At 36.3% G+C, this 23,138-nt stretch overlaps 1 protein-coding gene across 4 annotated transcripts in view; it reads left to right on the top strand.

The window, feature by feature from the left end:
- Positions 1-21,637, top strand: part of Pdgfd (platelet derived growth factor D) — a 250,296-nt gene extending 228,659 nt beyond the window's left edge. For 2 of the 4 annotated variants that reach the window (XM_019210350.2, XM_010642063.2), the window contains exons 6-7: positions 7,791-8,005; positions 19,051-19,381. In XM_019210350.2, the coding sequence (XP_019065895.1) occupies positions 7,791-8,005; positions 19,051-19,176 (341 nt within the window). In that variant the 3' untranslated portion in view covers positions 19,177-19,381. Of the gene's footprint in view, positions 1-7,790; positions 8,006-10,022; positions 10,145-19,050; positions 19,382-20,655 lie in introns of those variants that run through there. The other 2 variants (XM_010642064.2, XM_010642065.3) reach the window with 2 other exon arrangements.
- Positions 21,638-23,138: the final 1,501 nt, after the last annotated feature.

The following is a 23,138-nucleotide window of genomic DNA, read 5'->3' as shown; positions in this document are numbered from 1 at the left end:
ACCAGAACCACTGAGCTAAATCCCTGGCCCAAGTTTTAACAATATTAAATGTGTTCACAGTAAATTTGGTAGAAATAGAGCAAAAGAAAGAATGCCGTGTTAGAAATGTCACTGGGCTAGATCTGAGGACCCTGAGGCTGAAATAAGGAACCTATCCCACTTTGTAGAGGAAGTTTATAGGTTCACTGACTCCCATTACGGAGAAAGAATTTTCAGGACATGTCAGTAAGAGGCAAGAGAAGGGTTTATTAGGCAGAAATATATGAGACACTCAAGAGAGGAATGTGGGTGCTTAGAGAAATGAGACCTACCATAAGGTGAAGTTGGATACATATTAGGGGGTGTTTTCAAGATGGGCGATCTAGGATGTATACTCTCTGCCAGGTTACAGTGTAAGCCATCTACATGTATTTGAAGTTGAGATATGCTATCCACCAATATTGCTGCTTCCTGAGAATGAAGGGTGTAAAGGATAGATTTAAGGCCCAGATTTACAGTCTTATTGTGTCTTCACAATCTTTAGGATTTTTTTTTTCAATGAGTTTCTCAGACGAGGGAAAAAGCCTCGAGTAACTTGTGTGTCTTGAAGCTGTAATTCTTTTTACAAGTACAATTTTAAAATCTCAATTTCCTTGTATTCTTTCTACCTAGATTTTATTTCTTCTATCCTACTTCAGAAAGACTGTGGACTTTGGAGTCAAGTAAACTTGTGAAAAAATTCTCACTCAATCCTAAAAGTATAACCCCCTAATGCTCTGTTTTCTGCATTTTGTAAAATGATGTTAATTCCAATGACTCTGAGAACTTGTGTTGGTATTAAATACTGGTAGATTCTCTGATAGCTAGTGGACCCTCAATAAATTATAGCTACTTTTATTACTTGAATGACTTACAGAGCTCTGACAGAACCAGGATATATCTCTAATCTCTGCCCTCTTCCCTGCAGGGCTCTGAGATAATCACCAGTACTCCAGAGATCCTCATTTGTAATATCCAAATTTTGTCATATTTAAGTATCTGTATAATTAGTATACGAATAAAAGTTTAGAAAATAATTTTCAAGTATTAAACTCTTCGAGGATACTATTCACTCAGAATCTTTTTTCTGGCACCATTTTGCTTATTGGATATTTCCTGGGCTAAACTTTCTATTTTTTTTCTTAGGCTTTAGACTTAGACTTTATAACCCACATAATTCCTAAGTGTCCAGAATCCCCACTTCCCAAGTTCGTCAGCAAACATTAACAAAAGCCATATTTCTATTTATTGTGTTACATGGTGTCTGTGAGGATACACACTTAAAAAGCTTAAAAATCTCAGCAAAGGGACCTGGACAGTTTCAGTTGTTTTTGGTTTTGTTTTTTTCTATTGTAAGGGCCACCTCTTCTCTCCTCAATGAGTTTGTCTACTTTTGTGGCTGTCCTTATCCCACTCGCATCACCAAAGTTATCCCTCTCACCTAGATATATCATTAAATGCAAATTAATGAGAAAATCCTTTTGACAATGGGAAGCCATCAGTTTCTGAGTAAACACCAGTTACTCTTGTTAAGGGTAAGCATGTGTGCCTTGTGTATTCTCTGCCCATTTTTCTCTGTGAAACTTTGGGAGACCATCCTTTTGTTTTGTGCCAACTGTAGGCAGAGAGATACAACCCTGAAACTAGGACACACACTTCTGCAGTACACACACTGCTGATGCTGAAAGATTGGGTCATGAAATGTCTTTACTTGCAAAGACAGTACTCATTCCCTTGAAATTAACCCAAACGCACTTGATCATTGTTTTCTGGTCTTTATATTAAGGTAGCCATGATCTTCCTTTCCTTAGTGATCATTGATTGGAATCTCAGCTACTTCTGGTTATAGGCAACTCTGTCCTTAACCTGACCTCATTTATCGCTTTACTTAGGGCAACAATAATATGGGGCATACCTACTGAGAAAGAGGGTGGGACCTGTGCTTCAAACACTAAACTCATTGGGTCTGAATACATTTCTTGGCAGGAGGTTAGTATTATTCCTATTTCACATAATAAAAGAAACAAATTCAGAAAGGCTCTGTGACAACTTGAAAGTAGGGAGCCATGACAAAAACCTGCCTTTGTTGGCTGCAAAGCCCATGCTGTGGAGAATTCAATAATGTTTAGAGCTCAGACACTCGTAGTCTTAAAGGAGAGAAAGAATGATATTTATAGACTTCCTTGATTCTTCATCATTTCCTGGCTTTATTTTTCACTTCATTGATGTGCTACATATGTTCCCCCAGGTCTTGAGTCCTAGGGTTCAGAGTCTCCTTACTTTGTGTCATGTACCTTAATGCCTAATCCAGTGCCTTCCAGATTCAGTTATCCACTGGTCTTCTAGTGGGTATTTGTTGAATATCTAGTGCATATCTAGTGACTTTACACAAGTTGCTGAACTTCTCATCTTGAGAATGGAAAAACTAATATCATAAAGAAAGATTTGTTATAAGTCCGATGAGACTTGAGTTTCTGAAGCATCTCAGATAGTTCTGGGAACATAGTAGGCACGCAGTAAATTTCCATTCCCTTATTACTTCACAATGTTTTTAAACCTTAAAAATCAGCCTTTTGATATGATTAAATTTTTAAGTACTAATGGTAAATGTTTCCATTCTTTGGATATTAAACCAACAAATAGAATGATGAAATTTATATTTCATGATTTAGGTTTAAAATGTCCTAAAGTTTCCTCACTAAGTGTTGTATTGTATTGTTAAATATTATTTAATATAAATGCTTTTCTTTCCAGATTTATTTGCACTTCTAAAATAAAGATGTGTTTTTTTTATAAAATGGAATACTACTCAGTCATAAATAATGAGAAATTAGAGTCATTCATAGGAAAATGGATACATATTGAGGATATACTCCTAAGTGAAATAATAAGTCACACATGTATAAATACCAAATAGTTTCTCTGGTGTGAAAAACTAGAATTGTACATAAGATCATAATGATATAACTGACAATGTAAAATAGAAAGAAAAGGGCTAAAGGTGTAGGGGAAGTGGGAAGGGTAGGGGGAAAAATAAGGGAAAAGAAAAACAACATGAGAAAATGAAAAAATGGAAATAAACCTCTATTTGTAAATAGGGAAGGGGGCAGGGAGGGCAGGGGTGAAAAAATAGAACCAAGACCTGTCATGTAAAGGTACAAGATCCCAGTGATGAATGTAACTGTACTGTATGCCTAAAATGTACCAATAAACTCAATGAGAAACAAAAACAAAACAAAACAAAAACTTGAGCTGTGAAAACATTTTTCACAATTATGTCCTGATTTGAAGAGGGAATTTTAAAATCACAGTGAGATCGTAAAGTCTATAAAGATCAACAGACTCCTTCTGGGGAATTTATGAACCTTGAACAAGATTCAGAACCCCTGTTTGTGTGGTATACAACAAGTACAATTATTCATGTATTTGTCTCCCCTCCTACCTCTAGCCCAAGCACCATAAACCTAGTGTTGCAACATCCAAATCAAATGTTCAGCACTTTCTACAACAGACTGTAGGGCTGGTCTCCATTGGCCGAAGGACATGTTCCTTACCATCTTGAGATACATATCTGAGAGCCAGCTTTCTGGAAACCACATTCCACACAGATTGCACTACTTCTAGGTTCCCTGGATCTTAGAGCTAGTTATTTTTATGCACTGCAGTTCATCCATGGTACAGCTTACACTAGAACCCTAATATGTCATCTCTAGCCTAACACACTAGCACTTATACACAGTCACACAAGGTAAGTTAGAAATGAATGCCATGCAGCATATAGGATGATATTCTAAGCTCTCTTTAAAAGACAGTTGAAATAATAATCCCTTTTCATAAGAAAAATTGAACAGAAAATCAATAATTTCTTTGATTCATTCAGATAGTACTTGTTGAATAACTAATCTTTGCAAAGTCTTGTACCAAGATGATGTGTTTCTTTTTACATTTGCTCCGCTTCTAATTGATAAAATCAAATGGTTTTACAAAAGGGAGACTTACCTAAGCTGTCCTTAGTCCTAGCATTAGAGAAAAAGAAATGGGACAGGAGGATAAGAGATTCTGTAGACAGACTGTTTTCTTAACTTTTCAAAGGTTCAATTTCCTCAACTATAGAAGTAAAGGTAATAGTAGTACATGGTTTTTAGTGTTTGTGAAGATTTCCTGAAATTGTCTATGTGAAAAACTTCACAGTTCCTATACAAATAATTTAATGGCCAGGCTCAATAAGACCTAATTGAGTCTCCTTCCTCCATACCTAATTCCTTCCCCATCCTAATTCTATATCCCAGAATTCTGACCACAGCCCAAAGAACCTCTGTGACCAGGTTGTATTCTGAGGCCAGGATTCACAGGAAGTACTTCCCCTTGCACTGTGCCACATCTCTCTCTGGGCCAAGATGTCCAGAGGGAGCCTATGGGGACAGTGGATCTCCTCTGCTCCCCTAAAAGATTGTCAGTAGAAAGTCCAAAAAATTTAGCTCTTCTTGAAGATACAAGAATAAATAAAACTTAAATTTCAAGGGACAGCAAAATAGGTATAGTCACACCTTGGTTCATGAACTTAATTCTTTCCACGAATCTGGTCACGAACCAAATGAGATGAGAACTGAATCAAATTCAGTGGTTAGGTTCAATGTTGACCTTATGGGAAAATTGATTTGATATCACTGTATTATAACATATACAATGGGGTGAAATAATGGAAATTAGATGAAATTAATGGGCCTGTGAATTAAATTTGTAATATCCTCACTGCTCTACAATGTTCAGCCATGGAAAGTGATGCAAAAATCGAAAAGGCACCATTTTTTTGCAGGATTTGTATAACTTCATATGCCAACCCTTTCACAAGGCTCATACCAGAGTCCTTCCAACCAGTACATCAGGAGCCTTAATTGTTGCTCAGCCTCTGTCCAGTTCTCTGCTCTACTGCGCTGTCTCATCTGTCTTCTTTGACTGGAAACTCAATTTACCTGCAGAAAGTCTGCAGTCATGCCTTGAAGTTATTTGCATCCAGTCAGAAGAACCTTTTGCTTCTAATTCCAAATTGAGCTCCTCAGTGATTTCAATCCCCTGATAAGTAGGCAGCTACAGCAGTCTCTGTAGGCCATAGGCTTTAGTCACATCAGTGAATTGATGCATAAAACAGACAGCATTGTAAATCTTTTCATGGCAGGTGAGAAGCAAAAGTCACCAGGCCTCCTCAATGAGATGGTTTTACAAAATCAGGAGTTTTAAGGGAAATAAGGCACATGTGCTTTGTTCTGATTTGTGGAGAGTACCTTGGGATTTAGCTAAATTCACATAGGGAAGGCATGCTGTAGTTTTGGCTAGATACCTCCTGAAGATAGGGGTATAGACATTCATTGCTCCAACTTCAGTTTAATATCCTGTAGCACAGCTTGATAAGCCTTAGCAGTGTTGGTCTTTTTCTTTCAACCAATGACCTGAAAAGCTTTAATTGTAGTTTCAACATTTACAATTCACCTTGGTTAAATAATACCTACTTCAAAAGGGTGGGGAACAACTACATGTTATTATACGTGCAATGCTGAACAGGAAGCTGAACTGAATTAAAAACTCAGTATTAGTATCTCCTTCCTGCCCCCTCTTCACACCCATGCATCATGATCCTTTCCTGCTAATTGCACCTCTTTATTCCTCATGTCAGACATATATGTTCTCATTATCATAAGCAGCAGATGTGGCCCTCTGCATCAGCCCTGTCCGCAGGCCCAGTAATGTACAGGACAGCATCAGTATTTATCTCAAGGTGATACTTGTAATGGATGATTGCTGCACTTCTTAATCCATTTATGTAATCCTTTCTGCTTTGCTTGCAGTTATTTTCAGGGCTTTAGCAGCAATAAAATGGTTCCTTTCCCAAGACAGAGTTCATTCAATTTAAATCTGGATTGATTGTGGCTAAACTTATGACATGTCTTTACAAAGGAAAAAAAACAGCAATAAATTATGCACAGTGATTAGCATTTATTCAGTGCCCACAGTGTCCCAGAGCTCAGCATTTAACAGTTAGGTATAAATCTCTGCCCTTGAGAATCAAAACATAGTTGCAATCTGATAATTCACTCAGGGTAGATCAATCCAGCTGCCATTTAATTTCCTATTCAAAGGGTCATCTGGCCATATAGCTGATCTCTTGCTTACTCTCAGTGAAATTAGCTTATGATGGGTTAATGGATACTTAGGCCACACTTGTGCCTCCTTGTCCTTCAATTGCCCTCAGTCGCATTCTTTTGACATCGTTCTTGATCTTTGACCTCTACCTGCAAAGACCACCCCTTACTGCTCCTCAAGCAGTTCTGATTTAAGAATAAAATACTTCCTGGGACCATAGTTATGACAAATGTGATATCTGCCCAGCGTTTTTGATCCCCTCCTGTGGTGGTCCAGCTGGTACATGGGGAGCTTCAGTAGGATGTGGTGGTGGAAACTGTGCAGACAAAAGAGCTTTCTGCTCTTGGCATCCTGGTGAGAAAGTGCTTGCGTACAGCCACAACTTTCAGGAGTTGAGTGCTGATGGATGGATAGCTGATAGATTTGGAGAGCATTATTTAAAATACAATTTATGTATTGCAACAATACAAATTTAATTCAAGTACAATTTTATTATTTAGATTTTTTTTTTTTTGTACCCGTGATTGAACTCGGGTCTTTGCACTTGCAAGGCAGGCCACCGAACCACTGAGCTAAATCCCCAGCCTTATTATTTAGATTTTAAAGATTATTAAGACAATTCATAATAGTACCATTATCCATAACTCTTGAAAACCATTTATATAGAAAAGTGACCAAAACAGAAATAGAGAGGAAGATCTGATTTTTTAAAAATGTATGTATTGACTTTAAAGAAAATAAAGGTGGAGAAAATCAAAATGAAACAAGATAATGAAAAACAGCCAGTATTAATTGAGTACCAGGCACATTCTGTTCAAACCTTCAAATATTTATATGTTATAGATAAGAAAGCAGAGGTTCAGAGCCTTTAAATAACTTTCTCACTAAAAGGAGGCACAATGTAATTATAAAGCTGTAGTTTTGCTGCAGAGCCCATGCACTTAGCCATCATGCTATGCTGCCATCTAGGACCCAGTGCCCAAACAAGCACCACGTTCACAGCAGAACAGCATTTCCTTTAGCATTTTGGCTGACTTTGAATTTAAAATGAAACTAAAATATTTTCCTTTGTCACATTAACTTACAAGTTTATTGCCAAGTACACACATCAGAATGTTCATGTCTAATGTGTCCCCAGTATATCTCAAATTATGTATAACTAATGACTTAGACTCAGGATTTACTTAGAAACAAGAAAAACTTCATTTTGTGTTTTTAAAGATAAAGGCAGGCCAGGGATTTAGCTCAGTGGTTCTGCTGCCTGCCTCGCAAGTGCAAGGACCCGAGTTTGATCCACGATACTGAAAGAAAGGAAGAGAAAAGAAAGATAAAGACATTTATTTTAAATCATCAAATGTTTCGTTTTCTTTCATTTGAAAAAAAAAATTACATTAAAGAAAGGTACCAGGAAATTTGAACTACAGTGCAGATTTTAATTTATTTTTTGTTATTTGTGGAGGACAGAAAGAATCAAAGAGAAATTAAATTTCCCACTGTAAGTACCCAAACATATTTAACCCTGAGTTAAGATTGTTCTTACAGAATTCCCCACTTCATCCCCTGAACAGAGCACATATTGAGGATTTTGCTTACCACTGTATGTTTGCTTACACAGTGTTTGTGTTTGCCCACAGTTGACCTGGACAGGCTCAATGATGATGTCAAGCGTTACAGTTGCACCCCTAGGAATTACTCAGTCAACCTAAGAGAGGAGCTGAAGCTGACCAATGCAGTCTTCTTTCCGCGCTGCCTTCTGGTGCAGCGCTGTGGAGGAAATTGTGGTTGTGGAATTGCCAACGGCAAGTCCTGCACATGCAGCTCAGGGAAAACCGTGAAAAAGTACCATGAGGTAGGTCACTCTCAAATTTCTTTTTCTGGTGCTGCATTTAGCTCTTTTCTAACTACGTCAGTTCTGTAATCAAGAGGAACTGGAAGACAGCGCCACAAGGATGGTTGGAGCCAAAATTGTTCCCCAAGAAAGGCTTGCCAAGCCAAGTGCCCTGAAAAGAGGGTATTCCACCCTGCAAAAGGGACTCCTTTTTCTAATTCTCAAAATATATCATTTGGTTTGAAAACAACTTTGTTAGAATAGATAATCACATATATGATGCAATAATTTCAGAAAGTACTTGGCCTCCTTGTAGAAAGATGATGTATCCATTTATAGGATATAACTAAAAGAAAAAAAATCCCGGGTTTTTAAAGAAAATGTTAAGAGCTAAATTGTAATTTGATTAAATTATTTAAAAATTAAACCTAGGATACACAGCAAATATATTGTCAGCAATCTTTTCATTCTCTAAATATGAAAGTATTTATTTTTCTAACATGTTTATTTTTCCTAAATACCACTTAGAACTGGGGGAAATAATGCTTGGGTTATACAAAAAGAAACTGGGTAAATATAAAGATTGAGGAACAAAAATTTAAGAACAATAACCTTTAATAATAGCAAGCCTGCATGAGAATGACTGGAAGTTTCTGCAGGAGCAGTTTGTCAGCAGTGCTATAAAGGGGGTGTCATCTTATTCATTTAATAGGTGAATAATCTAAGGCCTACAAAGACCATTGAGTTGACCAGTGAGACATGGCCAGTAAATCATAGAGCCTGACTGTTTCTAGAATTTGGGTTTTTATCCCTAGTTGATACTGGGCTGTCTCTGTTTAGAATTAAGAGTACTTAGAGCTGTTCCTGACACTGATAACAGCTTTAATTACTTCTTCATTGTGAGAACATTTACCAGTCACTAAAGTTTAGAAACTTAATTTTCACATATGTGGGAAATCGGACTAAGAAATTACACCATGTAACTCTTCCCAGGAATCTGCCGTTAATATGAAATAAGGCCCATGAAATGCAAGTTGTGAGGAGTGAAACATCATACTGGAATATATTTATCAATGAAAGTTAAAATATAAAGCAAATATAATGTTAATAGCTATTGTTTGAGTCACTTTCCAAAGGTAACCAATAAGACCAAAGAATAGGTAGACAGCTCTCTCTCAGTATAATCCCCAGGTTTGTAAAACTCTTCGGGAGTGGGCTTTTTGCTTTAGTTATATTTATTTGTTTGTTCCTATCTTGAAACCAACACAACAATAATAAATGAATAAATTTTGATTTGTTTCACTAATCAAAAATGGGTACATCATAACTCATATTTTCAATCTTAGACTACAGTAGCCACACTTACCTTAGACAGGAGAGACATGTTATTGTAGATCTGTATAAAATATACTTTTTAGTCATAAGAATTGCTTACTCCACCCCAGTTTTCAAAAGAAAAAAAAGTTCTCATATCTAGAGAATGCTGTCCTCTGTGTGACTGTGTTTTATTTCATGTGAACTGATGAATTGTAGATTGGATGCTGTCCTTCACTTTAAGAAACCGAATTTGGTAATGTTTTTCAGACCCCAAGGATACAGAATGAGTAATCAAGTTAGAGCTAAAATAATTTAGAATCTCTACCTAATAGTAACTGTGAGGAAGAACATTCAAGTTTAGGTCTTTGATGTATTTGTGGAGTTCTTTATTTTTATCTTGACCCTGTCTCCACTTGAATTTTAAGATTGTGTATCTTGGAAACAGCAGAGTTGATTGCACACCCAAAAAGGATTCTTGCCTCCCAGACCTTTATCTCTGAAGAAATCTGAAGGGCTTACCTACTTACGCTGTTCCTTAGATCCTTTCTTATCTCTGTATACAATAACAGTTACCTGTAAAGTTTCAGTTCACAATTCATGCACAGAGAGGAGCACCTTTGATCTCTTTGTTCAGTCATGAGTGATCCAAAATGCCGGCATCCTTTTGAAAGTGCACTCTCAAGCAACCCTTTAAAGTGTGTCATAATATTTTTATTTTTAGGGCTCTGCAGAGCTTTATACAAAATGATTCTGCCAAGCACTGGACAAAGGGAGAAAACAGCATCAATTGCCCAGTCAGTAACTGCATACCTAGAACACACACTCCTGTCATATTTTCCCCAGGCTCTGAAAATACCCATGAAATGTGTCACAATTAACACTGTCAAGTGCCCTGTGGAAAACAGTATAAGGCTTATTCCATATCCAGAAATGTGGGTTGCTTGAGCTCAGTCTCATTAGGGAAAACTCTAGTCCTTTATTCTATTAGTTCTGTTTTTGTATTCTTGTCTCTGAGAAATGAAGACACAGTTTTCCCAACTCATAGCTGCAACTGATGAGATGTGAAATGAATTTCTATGAGACATGATGACCTTAAGGAAATAACAAAAACATGTCACATAGCAAGCATTTGTGATCCAATATACATTTTTCATTGATCAACAATAAGGAATTAAAATCTGAAAAAAAAATTAGAGAGCCTCTAATTAAGCCCACCTTGTTTCCTATAGTGATTTGACTTCCTACTGTAAGGCAATATTAGTTCCTGTACTGAAAAGCCTGTAAGTGCCCTGTCAAGTATCGTTTCTCTTTCCTGGCAATTGTCCTATGCCTTTTGGTGTACATACAGGTATACCTTTCCTTGTGCTCATTCTGGGCTCATGATTGAAGCCAATGTAGAAATAAGCAGATGAATAAAAGAAAAAACACAAATTAATTTAATTTTTGTATGATACCTTCATAGAGAAATGGAAGACCCCCCCCAAAATCAACAATTCATTCCGAGTCTTTTTGAATAGTAGATTTCATGATTTGTGGGTAGTCATGGAGAACTAACATAGGGCAAAGAATATGATCTAATGACAATAGGTGTCTTCTCTGTTTTTTGTTTATCTTCAAAGATAATATTTCTTTTACCTGGGTACAGGGAGGGCACATCTCACATAAGGGCCTTTTATCCTACTTCAGGGGAAAGTCAGAAAATCCTTCCAAAGTTTTGTTACATCGAAGAGAAGAGTGAGGGGAAGGTAAGAGTAACCTTCAAAACTGCTTCTGCAATTTTGAAAGATACTTTGGGTAAAATTGTACAACTGACAATGTGAAATAGGAAGAAAAGGGCTAAAGGTGTAGGGAAAGTGGGAAGGGTAGGGGAAAGGAAATAAGGGAGAGGAAAAAATGGAAACAAAGTCTTTGAAAATAGGGGAGGGTGGAAGGGGTGTGGGGTATGGGGAGAAAATGAGAACCAACATCTGTCATGTAAGGGTACAAGATCCCAATGATGAATGTAACTGTACTGTATACTTAAAAAGTACCAATAAACTCAATTAAAAAAAAAGATACTTTGAGTAGTGATTTCTTTTCTTTTCTTTTCCTTTTTTTTTCTTTTTTTTTTTTTTTAGAATATCACAGAATTTTTAAAACACTGTTTTATTTCAGCTTGGAAATGGAAAGGTTGATTTCAGCCACTTAGTATACAATTTCTTTTTTTTTTTTTTTCTCATTGAGTTTATTGGTACATTTTAGGTATACAGTACAGTTACATTCATCATTGGGATCTTGTACCTTTACATGACAGGTCTTGGTTCTCATTTTTTCCCATACACCTGCCCTCCCTTCACCCCCTCCTCCCTTCCCTATTTACAAAAACTTTACATTTTTTCATTTTCTCATATTTTTTCTTTTCCCTTATTTCCCCTCCCCTCCCCTTCCCACTTCCCCACACCTTTAGCCCTTTTCTTCCTATTTCACATTGTCAATTATATCATTAGGATCTTATTTACAATTATATTTTTTTATGCCAGAGAAACTGTTTGGTATTTATACATGTGTGACTTATTTATTTCACTTGAGTATAACCTCAATGTATATCCATTTTCCTATGAATGACTCTAATTTATCATTCTTTATGGCTTAGTAGTATTCCATTTTAGATTAGAGGCTCCATTTGACCCAACCATCCCTCTGCTGGATATCTTTCCAAAAGAATTAAAAGAAACATACCACAGTGATATATACATGCCCATGTTTATAGTGGCACAGTTTGTAATAGCTAAAACTTGGAAACAGCCCATTTACCCATCAGTTGAAGACTGGATAAAAATGAAGTGATTTCTTTTTACTGAAAGTTTCTAGAAAGCATACTTTGTAGACATTTAGACAATACTATTTTTTCAGCTTATTTTTTCCCTCAGTGATGCATAGTGAATAGGAAAAGGATATTTCTTAGCAATATTGTAAATCAACATTAAGATTTTTTTTTTTGTTTTTCCTCTTTCTGTCCCCAGGCTATATCTCTTCAGTCAAAAGTTAGGAAACAGCAGAGGAAGGCAGAAGTTAATTTTCTGTCCTTCCTCTCACAGTTTTGCCTTAATGCTGACTTACCCACCTATGCTGTCCAGGGGAACTTTGTGCAGTTGAGGGAATATCCCATATCTGCAGTCCCATATGGGAGTCACTAGCAATCAGTCTGTCAGGCATAACACAACAAGGAGGTACATTTTAAATTGTATTTAGGCCTAAAAAATTAAAATATAAATAGTCACATATGGTCCAGTGGCTACTGTACTCATCAGTGTAAGCCTAGAAGACCCTCTATCTGACACATTTCCAGCATCTAGTTCCTTTCTTGTCTCTGAATAAAATGGAAGACATGATTCTAGAGGGTTCTTATTTTAATGTAAATTTTATATTGAAACTTTGTACTCCATTAGGTTAAAAGTTAGGAGGCATAGATTAGCATTTATATATAGAACATAATGTTAAAATAATCAGTGGAAGGACTGATATCAAGTCAAAAGAACCAGTGCTCATTAAGGAAGATAAACATGATAAGTTATTCATCAACATTATGCTAAGAAGTATGAGTTGCAGACTTGAGATAAATAGTACTTGTAATATTTTACATTGTTGAAACATCCATTTTTGAAAAAAAAACTTTACCTAACATTACGTACGAAGTGAGAACAAAGAGAGAAATTTTATTTAGGAAAAAGACTATTCTCTGGCAAATGGCAGTGAGGTTTTGGGTCAAGATTATAATGAACCATAACAAAAATAAAGAAAATTTTTTTCTACTGTTCTTCTGGAAAAAGCATTTCTAGAGCTTATAGAGAAGCTTCCTGCTTCTTACCTTTGAGTAGGACCATGAGTCAGGCCTTTCCTGTGTTTTTCTGTTGAGAGCCAGGGCAACAGAGCAGGAAAATCACAGGGTTAAAAGAGAGAAGATTATGGCTTAAATTCTGCCCCATGAGGGGAAACAGCAGAGGGAAGCGCTGTTCTCCACCCACTACCCGCAGCATTTCTCAGCTAATTCCCACAATAAACTACCATTCTGACTTTCCAGGAAGATCTGGAATGATATGGTATCCATTAACTGTTACACTATCCTCCACTCTAAAATTTATCTTACTGAAATCATATAAGGAATATAAACAGAATGGTGATTAATGTGCAAGGTAAATTCAAAAGAATAAAGATATGATCTGGAATAGTTAATGTTTATAGACTGTTTATAAAAAGTTAATTTACTCATCACTATAGTGGCAGTGAAAACACTTGTGCTTCTTGCTACATGGGGACACTAGGTGAAGGAAAGCATCCAAAAACTGTAAAGTCTAAAACATGTGTGTGTGTGTGTGTGTGTGTGTGTGTGCGCGCGCGCGCGCGTGCGCGCGCGCATGCTTGTGCGTGTCTAATTATTTGAGCTAATGGTCTGGCTTCCTTAGCTCTGACTATCTTTCAGCCCTGATGACTCACTTTGTCAATCAAAATGACCCACTGTTTGAGCACTACATACCCTTTCCTTCTCAATACAGCTTCACAACAGGCCTTCTTGCCAACGTTTAGCAAACCTGCCAGGGAGCAAGATATTCCTCACCAGACAAGGTCCATTTGTGCCATGAATGATACCCTAATGCTAATACTATGTTCTGGAATTTTATGCCCATCCAGGCTTCCATTAAGTTTTCTGCAATAAGTAGACTAAATAGGTAGTCACCGATCCTCTAAAATGCTGTCAAAATCATTTCACTGCTTCATTATTTGAAGATAGGACCATAGCTAAATGTCCCGTAGTCACCCTAGAATGCAACCGAGAAAATTTCTATTACAAATAAATATCTACAGATATAAAGATGGAATTTCTAGAGTTCATGAGCATTTAAGAACCCTGACTGAAGGTAACCTTTTGTTACCTTCAAGCTTCTCAACATAACATTGCTGAGCTGTTTGTCATTTATATCCTTCCTTTGGGAACTGTGTCAAGAGTTGATACCAGTCCTTCCATATTTTTTCTTGTAGAATTTAAGTGCTAGCATAATTAACTATCATCTTGTAAAAATATTGATTCTATGTACATTTTCATGGCCTTTACATACAAAAGAAGTCAAAATAGAGGCAAAAATTGGAAGCTTTTTTATTCATAAGCAACTATGTGTATGTGTTGAATTTGGGTAGAATCTTAAATAAACTGTTAATGATTCAGGTTTATACAATACATTCGCCTGAAATATGTACTCATGTTCCTATGTCAGCCATTAATTTAGCAACTGTTACAAGGCCTTAACAACCTTCTTTTATATTCCCAATAAACAAGACCCTGACTCAACAGATAGCTTTTCTCCCTGTATTGTTTCATTAGTATAATAGCTTTATGGCAATGATTCACTCAATGCTTTATGGGCAAGAAGGCAAGTAACTTAGTTAAATATCTTTCATGATGTGGTAATTTGCAAAACTGAGCATCTCTGATTTTGTATAGTGGTATAAAAGCTACTGACTGACTCAGTCCCTCTCATTTAATGAATGTCAATTTTTCCTGGCTTCACGTGGATTTCCAGGGGATGGAGAAGAGTCAGATTTCCATTTTCACCCATGGATGCTAAGAAATGCCTGGCTACCCGTCAGCGGATTTTTATTTCTGTGTGTCTGCTTGCAGCTGTGAATCAGAGCTTGGAAGATAGGAAAGCATTTTGTGATGGTACCTATTAGCACGTCTCTTCCAGCCACGCTAATTAATTCAATGCTTCCTTCCCTTTAAAGGTGACCCGATAAACTATAACCTGCCAGTTTGCTTTCTCTGATAAAAGCTTTTCATTTTTCTTTTAACTTTCCTTGCTCCCTCAAATCAGCTTTGCTTTCTTCCTGTTTTCAATGCTGTGTACCTGAACCTAAGACTATTACATGGTCTGAAAGCTTTGAACATCAGTGCTGTGATCAGCTAGTAAAGCAGTCCAATTTTTACTTTGTTCAAATAGTGCTTTCCTGTCTTGTCTGGGAAAAGTGTCTGCCAATTCATTTTTCTCTTCTTATCAGCAAAACACATACACACTGTGCTTGTGTTGCTTAATATAAGACACAGGAAAAATCCATGAACACTCAGAAGACCAGTTAGAAAACCCACCTGGGCTTTTGCTCTTATCCTAAAGCACTCACTTTTCTTTGCCATCAAATGAGAAAGCACATCTACAGATGCCAGTCATCGCAAATTATTAGGCCTTCAGAATGGTCTTTTTCAAACAAAGAATATTTATCACATGTTTAGCTTTTCAGCAACCGTTTCTCTTCCCTACACACCTCAGCCCCCAAAGCTAGTTCATGTAAAGACAGTCTTGGATGACAGTGACTAACATATTGGAAAAATTCTTGGCAAAATTACGGTCACCTTCTGAAACCCTCTTACCAAAGGTAGAATTATAGTGTTTTTATATTAATCACAAGGAGGACTGTTTAATACCCCAATATAATATATTTTAGCTATTGGTTTGGTCACTTATTTTTCATTGAGAAGCAACATCTTTTATGTTCTGTAAACACCCAGAAGGATTTAAAAAAATGGAAACAGGAAAAAGCAAATGTTAACCTAACTCTGCTCTCAGTACTTTCAATTTTGTTTCAAAATTGTGTGAAAATTAAAACGTGTAAAACATGGGCTGCTTTGTTTTGGTCCCAGCCTTATTTCCTTTTCCTTTTTGTTTTGTCTCTTGTGTTTGTTGGAGTTTGAGATAGAGAAATGCAGAGAGGAAACAGGAGATTTTCTCTTGTGTTTCTACTTTGCTAGCACTGCCGATCGAGTTTACTCAGATACAGTTCTTCAGTAGGTCCTGCCTCCCCACTATGCTGTTGAGAGGTACAACAAGATTACATGGGTAAGGACATAGCCTAGGCCATGTGGAGTCAAATTCTGGTTTTACCACATATTGGTGCCATTATCTTGTGCAAGAACCCGATTCAAAAATGGGCATCTGAAATGAACAGACATTTCTCAGACAAAGAAGTAAAAGCAGCAAATAAATACGCGAAAAAATGTTCTACATCACTGGTCATTTGAAAGATGCAGATGAAAACAACATTGAGATTCCACCTCATCCCACAAAGAATGGCTGCTATCAAGAAAAAAAATAACAAATGTTGGCAGGGTTGTGGGGAGAAAGGAACCCTTCTCCATTGTTGGTGGGAATGCAGACTGGTGCAACCACTATGGAAATCAATATGGAGATACCTCAAAGAGCTGGGACTAGAGGTTCCATTTGACCCAGCCATCCCTCGGCTGGGTATCTTTCCAAAAGAATTAAAAGAATCATATCACAGTGATATATGCTCACCTATATTTATAGCAGGACAGTTTGTAATAGTTAAAACTTGGAAACAGCCCATTTGCCCATCAGTTGGAAAGTGGATAAAGAAGATGTGGTTTTTCTATAAAATGGAGTACTACTCATCAAAAAGAATGAGAAATTAGATTCATTCATAGGAAAATGGATACATATTGAGGTTATACTCCTAAGTGAAATAAATAAGTCAAATGTGTAAATACTGAATAGTTTATCTGGTGTGAAAAACTATAATAGTACATAAGATCCTAATGAGAAAACTGACATTGTGAAATGGGAAGAAAAGGACTAAAGGTGTAAGGAAAGTGGGAAGGATAGGGGAAAGGTAATAAGGGAAAGAAAAAAAATAGGAGAAAATGAAAAAATGGAAATAAAATGTTTGTAAATGGGGAGGGGATGAGGGGGTGAAGGGAGGGCAGGGACAAGGGGAAAAAATGAGAACCAAGACCTGTCATGTAAAGTACAAGATCCCAATGATGAATGTAGCTGTACTGTATACCTAAAATGTACCAATAAACTGAATGAGGAATGAATAAATAAATAAATAAATAAATAAATAAAATTTTAAAAAGAAAAAAAATAACTTTAAACTCTTTCCTAACCTATGAATTAAATTAAAAAGCACTTTTTCTCACCTACTGAAGTGAAGTCCAAGTGATTTAATATTTGTAGCACTTCTCCCAGCAGTGCCTATCATCTAGTAAGCCCTTAGTTCTTACTGTTTTTGACCTTAGACTCTTATAATCCAAACAATAGAGAGAACACACAATGAACCATGTAGAAGTGTATATGATACATATTTTAAGTGCCATGCAATTGCAGAAAATGAATGATAAAAATATAATTAGCTATAAAAGCTGGCATTTAGACTACCTTTACCAATAATAAATACTATGGGGTCTTTGTGCCTCCCTTATGAACTCTCTTAGATGTTCCATTTATTTCTCCCAATTTTTTTTTTTTTTGCAAACTTCATATCCCTAGTTTGAATCAACATCTAAAAAGTGCAGTGATTTATTCTCTGCCTGATTGAAACTCCTCTGGAAGAGCATGGCTAAAAGATAATTGAATGTGCAGACTAGGATACCTGAGTGTCAAGGACCTTGGGCATATTTTTTTTTTCCTTGTAGAAGGTCTTGTTTTAAGACTTTATTCATTGTAAGAGTGAGAAACTGGCAGAGAGTGCAAATGATAGTAAAGAACTGTGGGAATGTCATGAAAAACTACGCACACATAATAGCAAGATTCTCCTGCATCTGAACTTCATCTAGGACTTAAGTATACCAGGGAAAGCATAACAGGTTCCCAATGCACTTCGCACTTGGCCTGAAACACCCTTAAGAAACAAAAGGAAATTGTAGGCACAGAGTCTAGTAAGCAAAACCCTGGCCTGACGTCCAAGTCACCAGAAGACCTTAGACAAGCTACTTTTCCATTAGAACCTCAATCAACCAAACTGTAAAATGAGTATAATGTTACCTTCACTCTGTGACAAACAAGATTTATCTGAAAGCAAAATTATTATATATTTGAAAAATTTATGGTAGCATAAAATGCTTCATAATATTTTGGAGATGCCATAATGGAGTTTAGGGTCTCAAAGAAAAATGGAACAAAATAAAAAGAAAAGGCCAATAGGAACCTAAAAATATAAAAGATTTACAACTGAATACAAGAACAAGTACGTAATGTTACCAAATGTTTATCCTTGAGATACTGTTTGAGTCACTGAAGACCACACCAAGGAAGAAGGGTTAATATCTATTTAGAGTACTAATTGAAGAAATTATGTTTAAATTTATTAATTTTTAAAATGGGGATATACTTATTGATTAAAACCGTGCTGCATTGATGCATAGGTATTAATGCACAAAGATTTTAGTGGAGCCTGAACTATTTTAAATTGTAAAAGGCTTTGCATCTTCACAAATATGTAACACTGTGAATGTATCATCATTGATTTATGGCCCCTGATGATCTCAGGGAATAATTTATATTCACTCCTACCAGCATATTATCTTCCTACTTTGTTCACTGTCTTGTCTATGGTGATAATATGCTCAGTATTGTATTAATCTGTGGCACATCCTTTTGTCAGAAGGATAATGATATATTCAGGATGTCACATGCCACAAATCAGGTCCGTAGAAAACTATGAATACCTGCTAGGATGCCTGAGGTCACTGTGGTAGTTTAGTAGGTGACACAGGTACACCACCACCTTGGGACTAGTAAAATCCTACACTTCGGGGAGTCTGATTATACAAAGAATATGTTTACTCTCACACATTCTAATACCAAGCCCATAGCTTTTGTTGGGTTCTTAAAAGATAAAGAACAAGTTATCATAAGGGCATAAGTGGCATGTAGATGAATTAAGGTCTAACAGTTTACTAACCAGAACTATGCTTCTTGTTTTAGGTATTAAAATTTGAGCCTGGCCGTTCCAAAAAGAGGGGCAAAGCTAAGAACATGGCTCTTGTTGATATCCAGCTGGATCACCATGAACAATGCAATTGTATATGTGGTTCAAGACCACCTCGATAAAACAGTATGCACATACTTATATTAAGCATGAAAGAAACTTCAGTTTAAGGAGGCTATAGTAAGGGACTCCCCCACACCCAAAAATGAGCTTACTACCTTACAGACCTGCAATGCAATGAATGCAAGTGGGTCAGCCTAGGGAGGGCAGAGGAATGGGGAAAAAATAAGAATTATTTTAAGGATTATGTAAAGGTACAAATTTCCAATGATGAATGTGATTATATTGTATACCTAAAATGTACCAATAAAATTAATAAAGGATTGCATTTAATAAGAGTATGTGAGGATATACACATGCACACACACACACACACACACACACGGGTACATCTATGTCTATGTCTGTGTGTAAATAGATTAAAGGGTTTCTTCAGTATATATAACCAGGTATGCCAGAGCTTACCTATGGCTGCATTAGTTAGACCCTCAATATTTTGCCAAAATAAGAAATGTATCAAATCTATGAACCATGTCTTTAGGAAATTCAGAAGAGAATTTATTTTTAAATTTTGAATCACAAACCATTTTGAATCTTACTCTCTTAAAGAATCATATTGCACATGAAAAGCCAAAAGATGAGCTTTTCTCATGTGTATGCCTTAGTTATAAAAAAGAAAAAAATATGGTTTCTGAGAAAAAGGAAAATACCTAGCCATTTTTCCCATGAGATGCACTACACACTTACTAATGTGGTCCATGATTACTTGTTCCCAAACCATGCCATAATATGAAAGTATTAGAAAGTCAGTAAATTGTATTTTTATGCATTCTGCTGTGGCATCCTACTTCATTTAATACTTATCTCAAAACATTTCTCAGAGGGATTATTATTCTCCTTCAAGAGACAATGCATAAGTTGTAGTAGGACTTTTTTTTTTCTTTCCAAATACTCCTCCACAAAAGCAAGTCATTTCAGGAATGACATGGGAGTTGTGTGTGACCTTCTTAAAAATGGTGTTCTTTGAAAGATTTGGGAAGTTGAAAGTCAAAAAAGGAAGCATTAAAGTATAGACATAACTGGAAATTAGATGGACTACTTGATAGAGTCCATATTTAACAATAGGTTTGAACACTACAAACTGTTTCCATAATTTTATGTATTTTTCCTGTCTCATATATATGTTTTATAAAACATATATGTGTGTGTATACATTTACAGTGGCATTTTAAATTTAGCAGGCAACTGTGGATTATTTATAGCATAAAAGCTTTTTTACATTAATAAAACCACCAATTTTTGTTGATGTGAGTCCTTACTCATATACTCTCTCACCATTCTTAATTCCTCCTTCTGAGCCAGTTGAAAACTGCATCTGGGCCTCTTGTTCTTTCCAAGTCTGTGAAGCATATTCTAAGGAGCCAACTGTGAATTATGGGAACCAAATTTGGGTCTGCTCTCCCACTAGAAAACTGTTTTGCATTGGCTACTGGTATCTAAAGTTAATTTTCCTCCCTGACTCCTTTGTGTCTATTTCAAAGAGACTGACCCCAGAAGTGGGAAGTGATTCATCAGCCTCAGAAGCCAGACATATGAGAAAACACCAAAATCAAGATATCGCAGGGCTACTCTGTCCTGCCTTGAAAATCAAATGGAAAACTGATTTCTCCCATGATTCCAGGACTGTACTGACACCACCAGTTTGTCTGAAGGGTATGTGGCAGGGCTGGTTAAGGTGAGTGGTATCAAATGAATCCACCTGGATCTCTAACCACAATTGTTTGAGATCCAAGTTTTCAACTATCCTTAGGTAGCTTATCTCTTCTCAGTTAAGCTTCTTGTAATGTACATTCTAAAACTTCCCTAAAAGTACCCAGTGTTCCTCCTCAGAGACTGAGTGACAAAATTAAACATTCTATTGTTCAGTCCCCTAGATCCTAGAACATGATCAGAAATAGCAGAGGTAGACACTAGTAATCTGGAACCACTCTTCTCCTTCATGACAACTTGCAAGTTTCCTATGAAAACATTGACTTCCTGCACCAAAACCAAACTGTGTGTTATATCACTCACTCTAGCTTTTGCAACTTATATTGTACCTGTAAGTTTGAAAAATTATAGAGTGTTTTACCCAGCTTTCAATAGACCTTCCAAGCTCCAATAACCAGTATGCTTTTCAGTTAAAGCCATATCTGTAGTTTGTATTTATTAGCTGAAATGTAAGCAGACATATTCACTTACTTTTCATTTTCTTCCCTGAATGTTTTATTAAAACTTCTCTCCTGGTTATCAAATATCTATCTTACTTCCAGCATTAGTCAATAAATCAGTTTCATTGCCATCAAAGGAATAAAAATCTTACTGTACAAATTACATTTCAAAACAAATCCTAATAAATCCACATTTCTGTATGGTTCACTCACCTGGAATAATGCCTTTCATTTAATATGTTCTCATAGGGCGAAACACTTTCATAAGTAGAGTTTTTATGTGTTTTTGTCATATTGGTAGCATGCAGTCTTTTCTTCCCATAGCTTTTTCTGTAGCAAATGTAATATGTCTCTTATCTTCATGGAAAATAAATATTGCTTTTGAACAAAGCTACTCCATTATTTAGTACTAACATGATTTTTAAAGGCATAGTGTTACAAACACACTTTTGCAAATGCATATAACTGTTTGGAGTGACAAGATTGGGTGATTTGTGAGGGTTCCATTTTATAATGGCTGAAAAGAGTGAACACCTGCTCCCAGATGACAAGCTGCCACTGTGTCCCTGTCATAAGCCATGGAGTGAGATGGAACTTGGGTTTTGTTTTCTTGCTGTTCCTGTTGTTGACGTCTCCATTTGTCTTATTCTCCATGGTCCTTCTAATTAATTACCTTCTCCTCTGACTTCCTACCTAAGAGAGTTCCCATTGTTTTTCTTCCTAGGGGCCTGAAACCTCCAACAGCACAACCACATTTTCCTTTTTCCTCTTTACACTGTCTTCTCCAGGTATACACCCCTGCTCCTAGGTCAAGGATGCCAGCTAAGAGGAACAAGTTAGCAGCTATTTTTCTGTAGCATTTTTGGTATATGACATATAAAGGAATACAGAGCCTAAAGACAGGTCTTCTAGTTGCAAGAATTTTTGCCTCTGATTTAAGCTTAGTCTTTATTAACATGTCCTATGGAAGGTAAAATAACAGCTGCAGAGTGTTGAAGTAAACTGCAACTTTAGTGGTTTTAGGCTGCTTGGAGAAAGTGAATGTAAATATATGTATTCTCTGCTAGGAATTAATTTTATCATCAGAAACACCGGTTAACCTATGAGTCAGAGTTTGAGGGAGGGGTAGGGGAAGGAAGATACAACTCTGTGCATAAGAGTTAATCCAAATTGAGTTTTTATGTAAAAAATCATAACTGTAGGTAAACAGCATTTCAATGCACATATATTAAGAATTTTATTTCATTTCCCAAATGTGAATATGTCCAGTTTTACTCTAAGAATAATTCAACAGTTTTCCAAATGGTTTCATATTCTCCTAGGGTTCTCCGGTAAAATATTAAGTTAAAATTCGTAGATTAGTATTCATGCCTCGAATCCTAGGAAATACATTTTTGTTTATTGACAGCCCTGATCAACTATGTCAGAGGGTAGATATTTATAATTTGATGATTTTACTGACATTTGCTCACATTCAATTGTTTTTAAAGATAAAGTTAAATATGACTCAGGCTTCTAAACTTAACATAGCATTCTGGGACAGCTTAAATAAAATAGACATCAACAGATAAGTAACTAATTGCTTAATAGAAGGCTTTTCCTGCTCTTTAAGTTATAGTTCCAAGGCTGAAAATTAATTTTTATGTATTTTTAAAATTTCACTTCTGTGGCAATATATACAAACTGTTTAACAGATCACAGTAGAAGAGAGTGGAGCTGGGTCTGTCATGAAGGTTCATATACTCAACATAACAAGTTATATGCCAAGCAATCTTCATTTTCTTACAAAATCATTTGGCTCTCTAATTATTTTT

The sequence above is a fragment of the Fukomys damarensis genome, unplaced genomic scaffold (assembly GCF_012274545.1).
Source record: "Fukomys damarensis isolate Sample0158 unplaced genomic scaffold, DMR_v1.0_HiC HiC_scaffold_16, whole genome shotgun sequence".
Lineage (NCBI taxonomy): Eukaryota > Metazoa > Chordata > Mammalia > Rodentia > Bathyergidae > Fukomys > Fukomys damarensis.
Note: the sequence above shows the minus strand (reverse complement) of the source record. Positions and strands in the feature narration are given on the sequence as shown.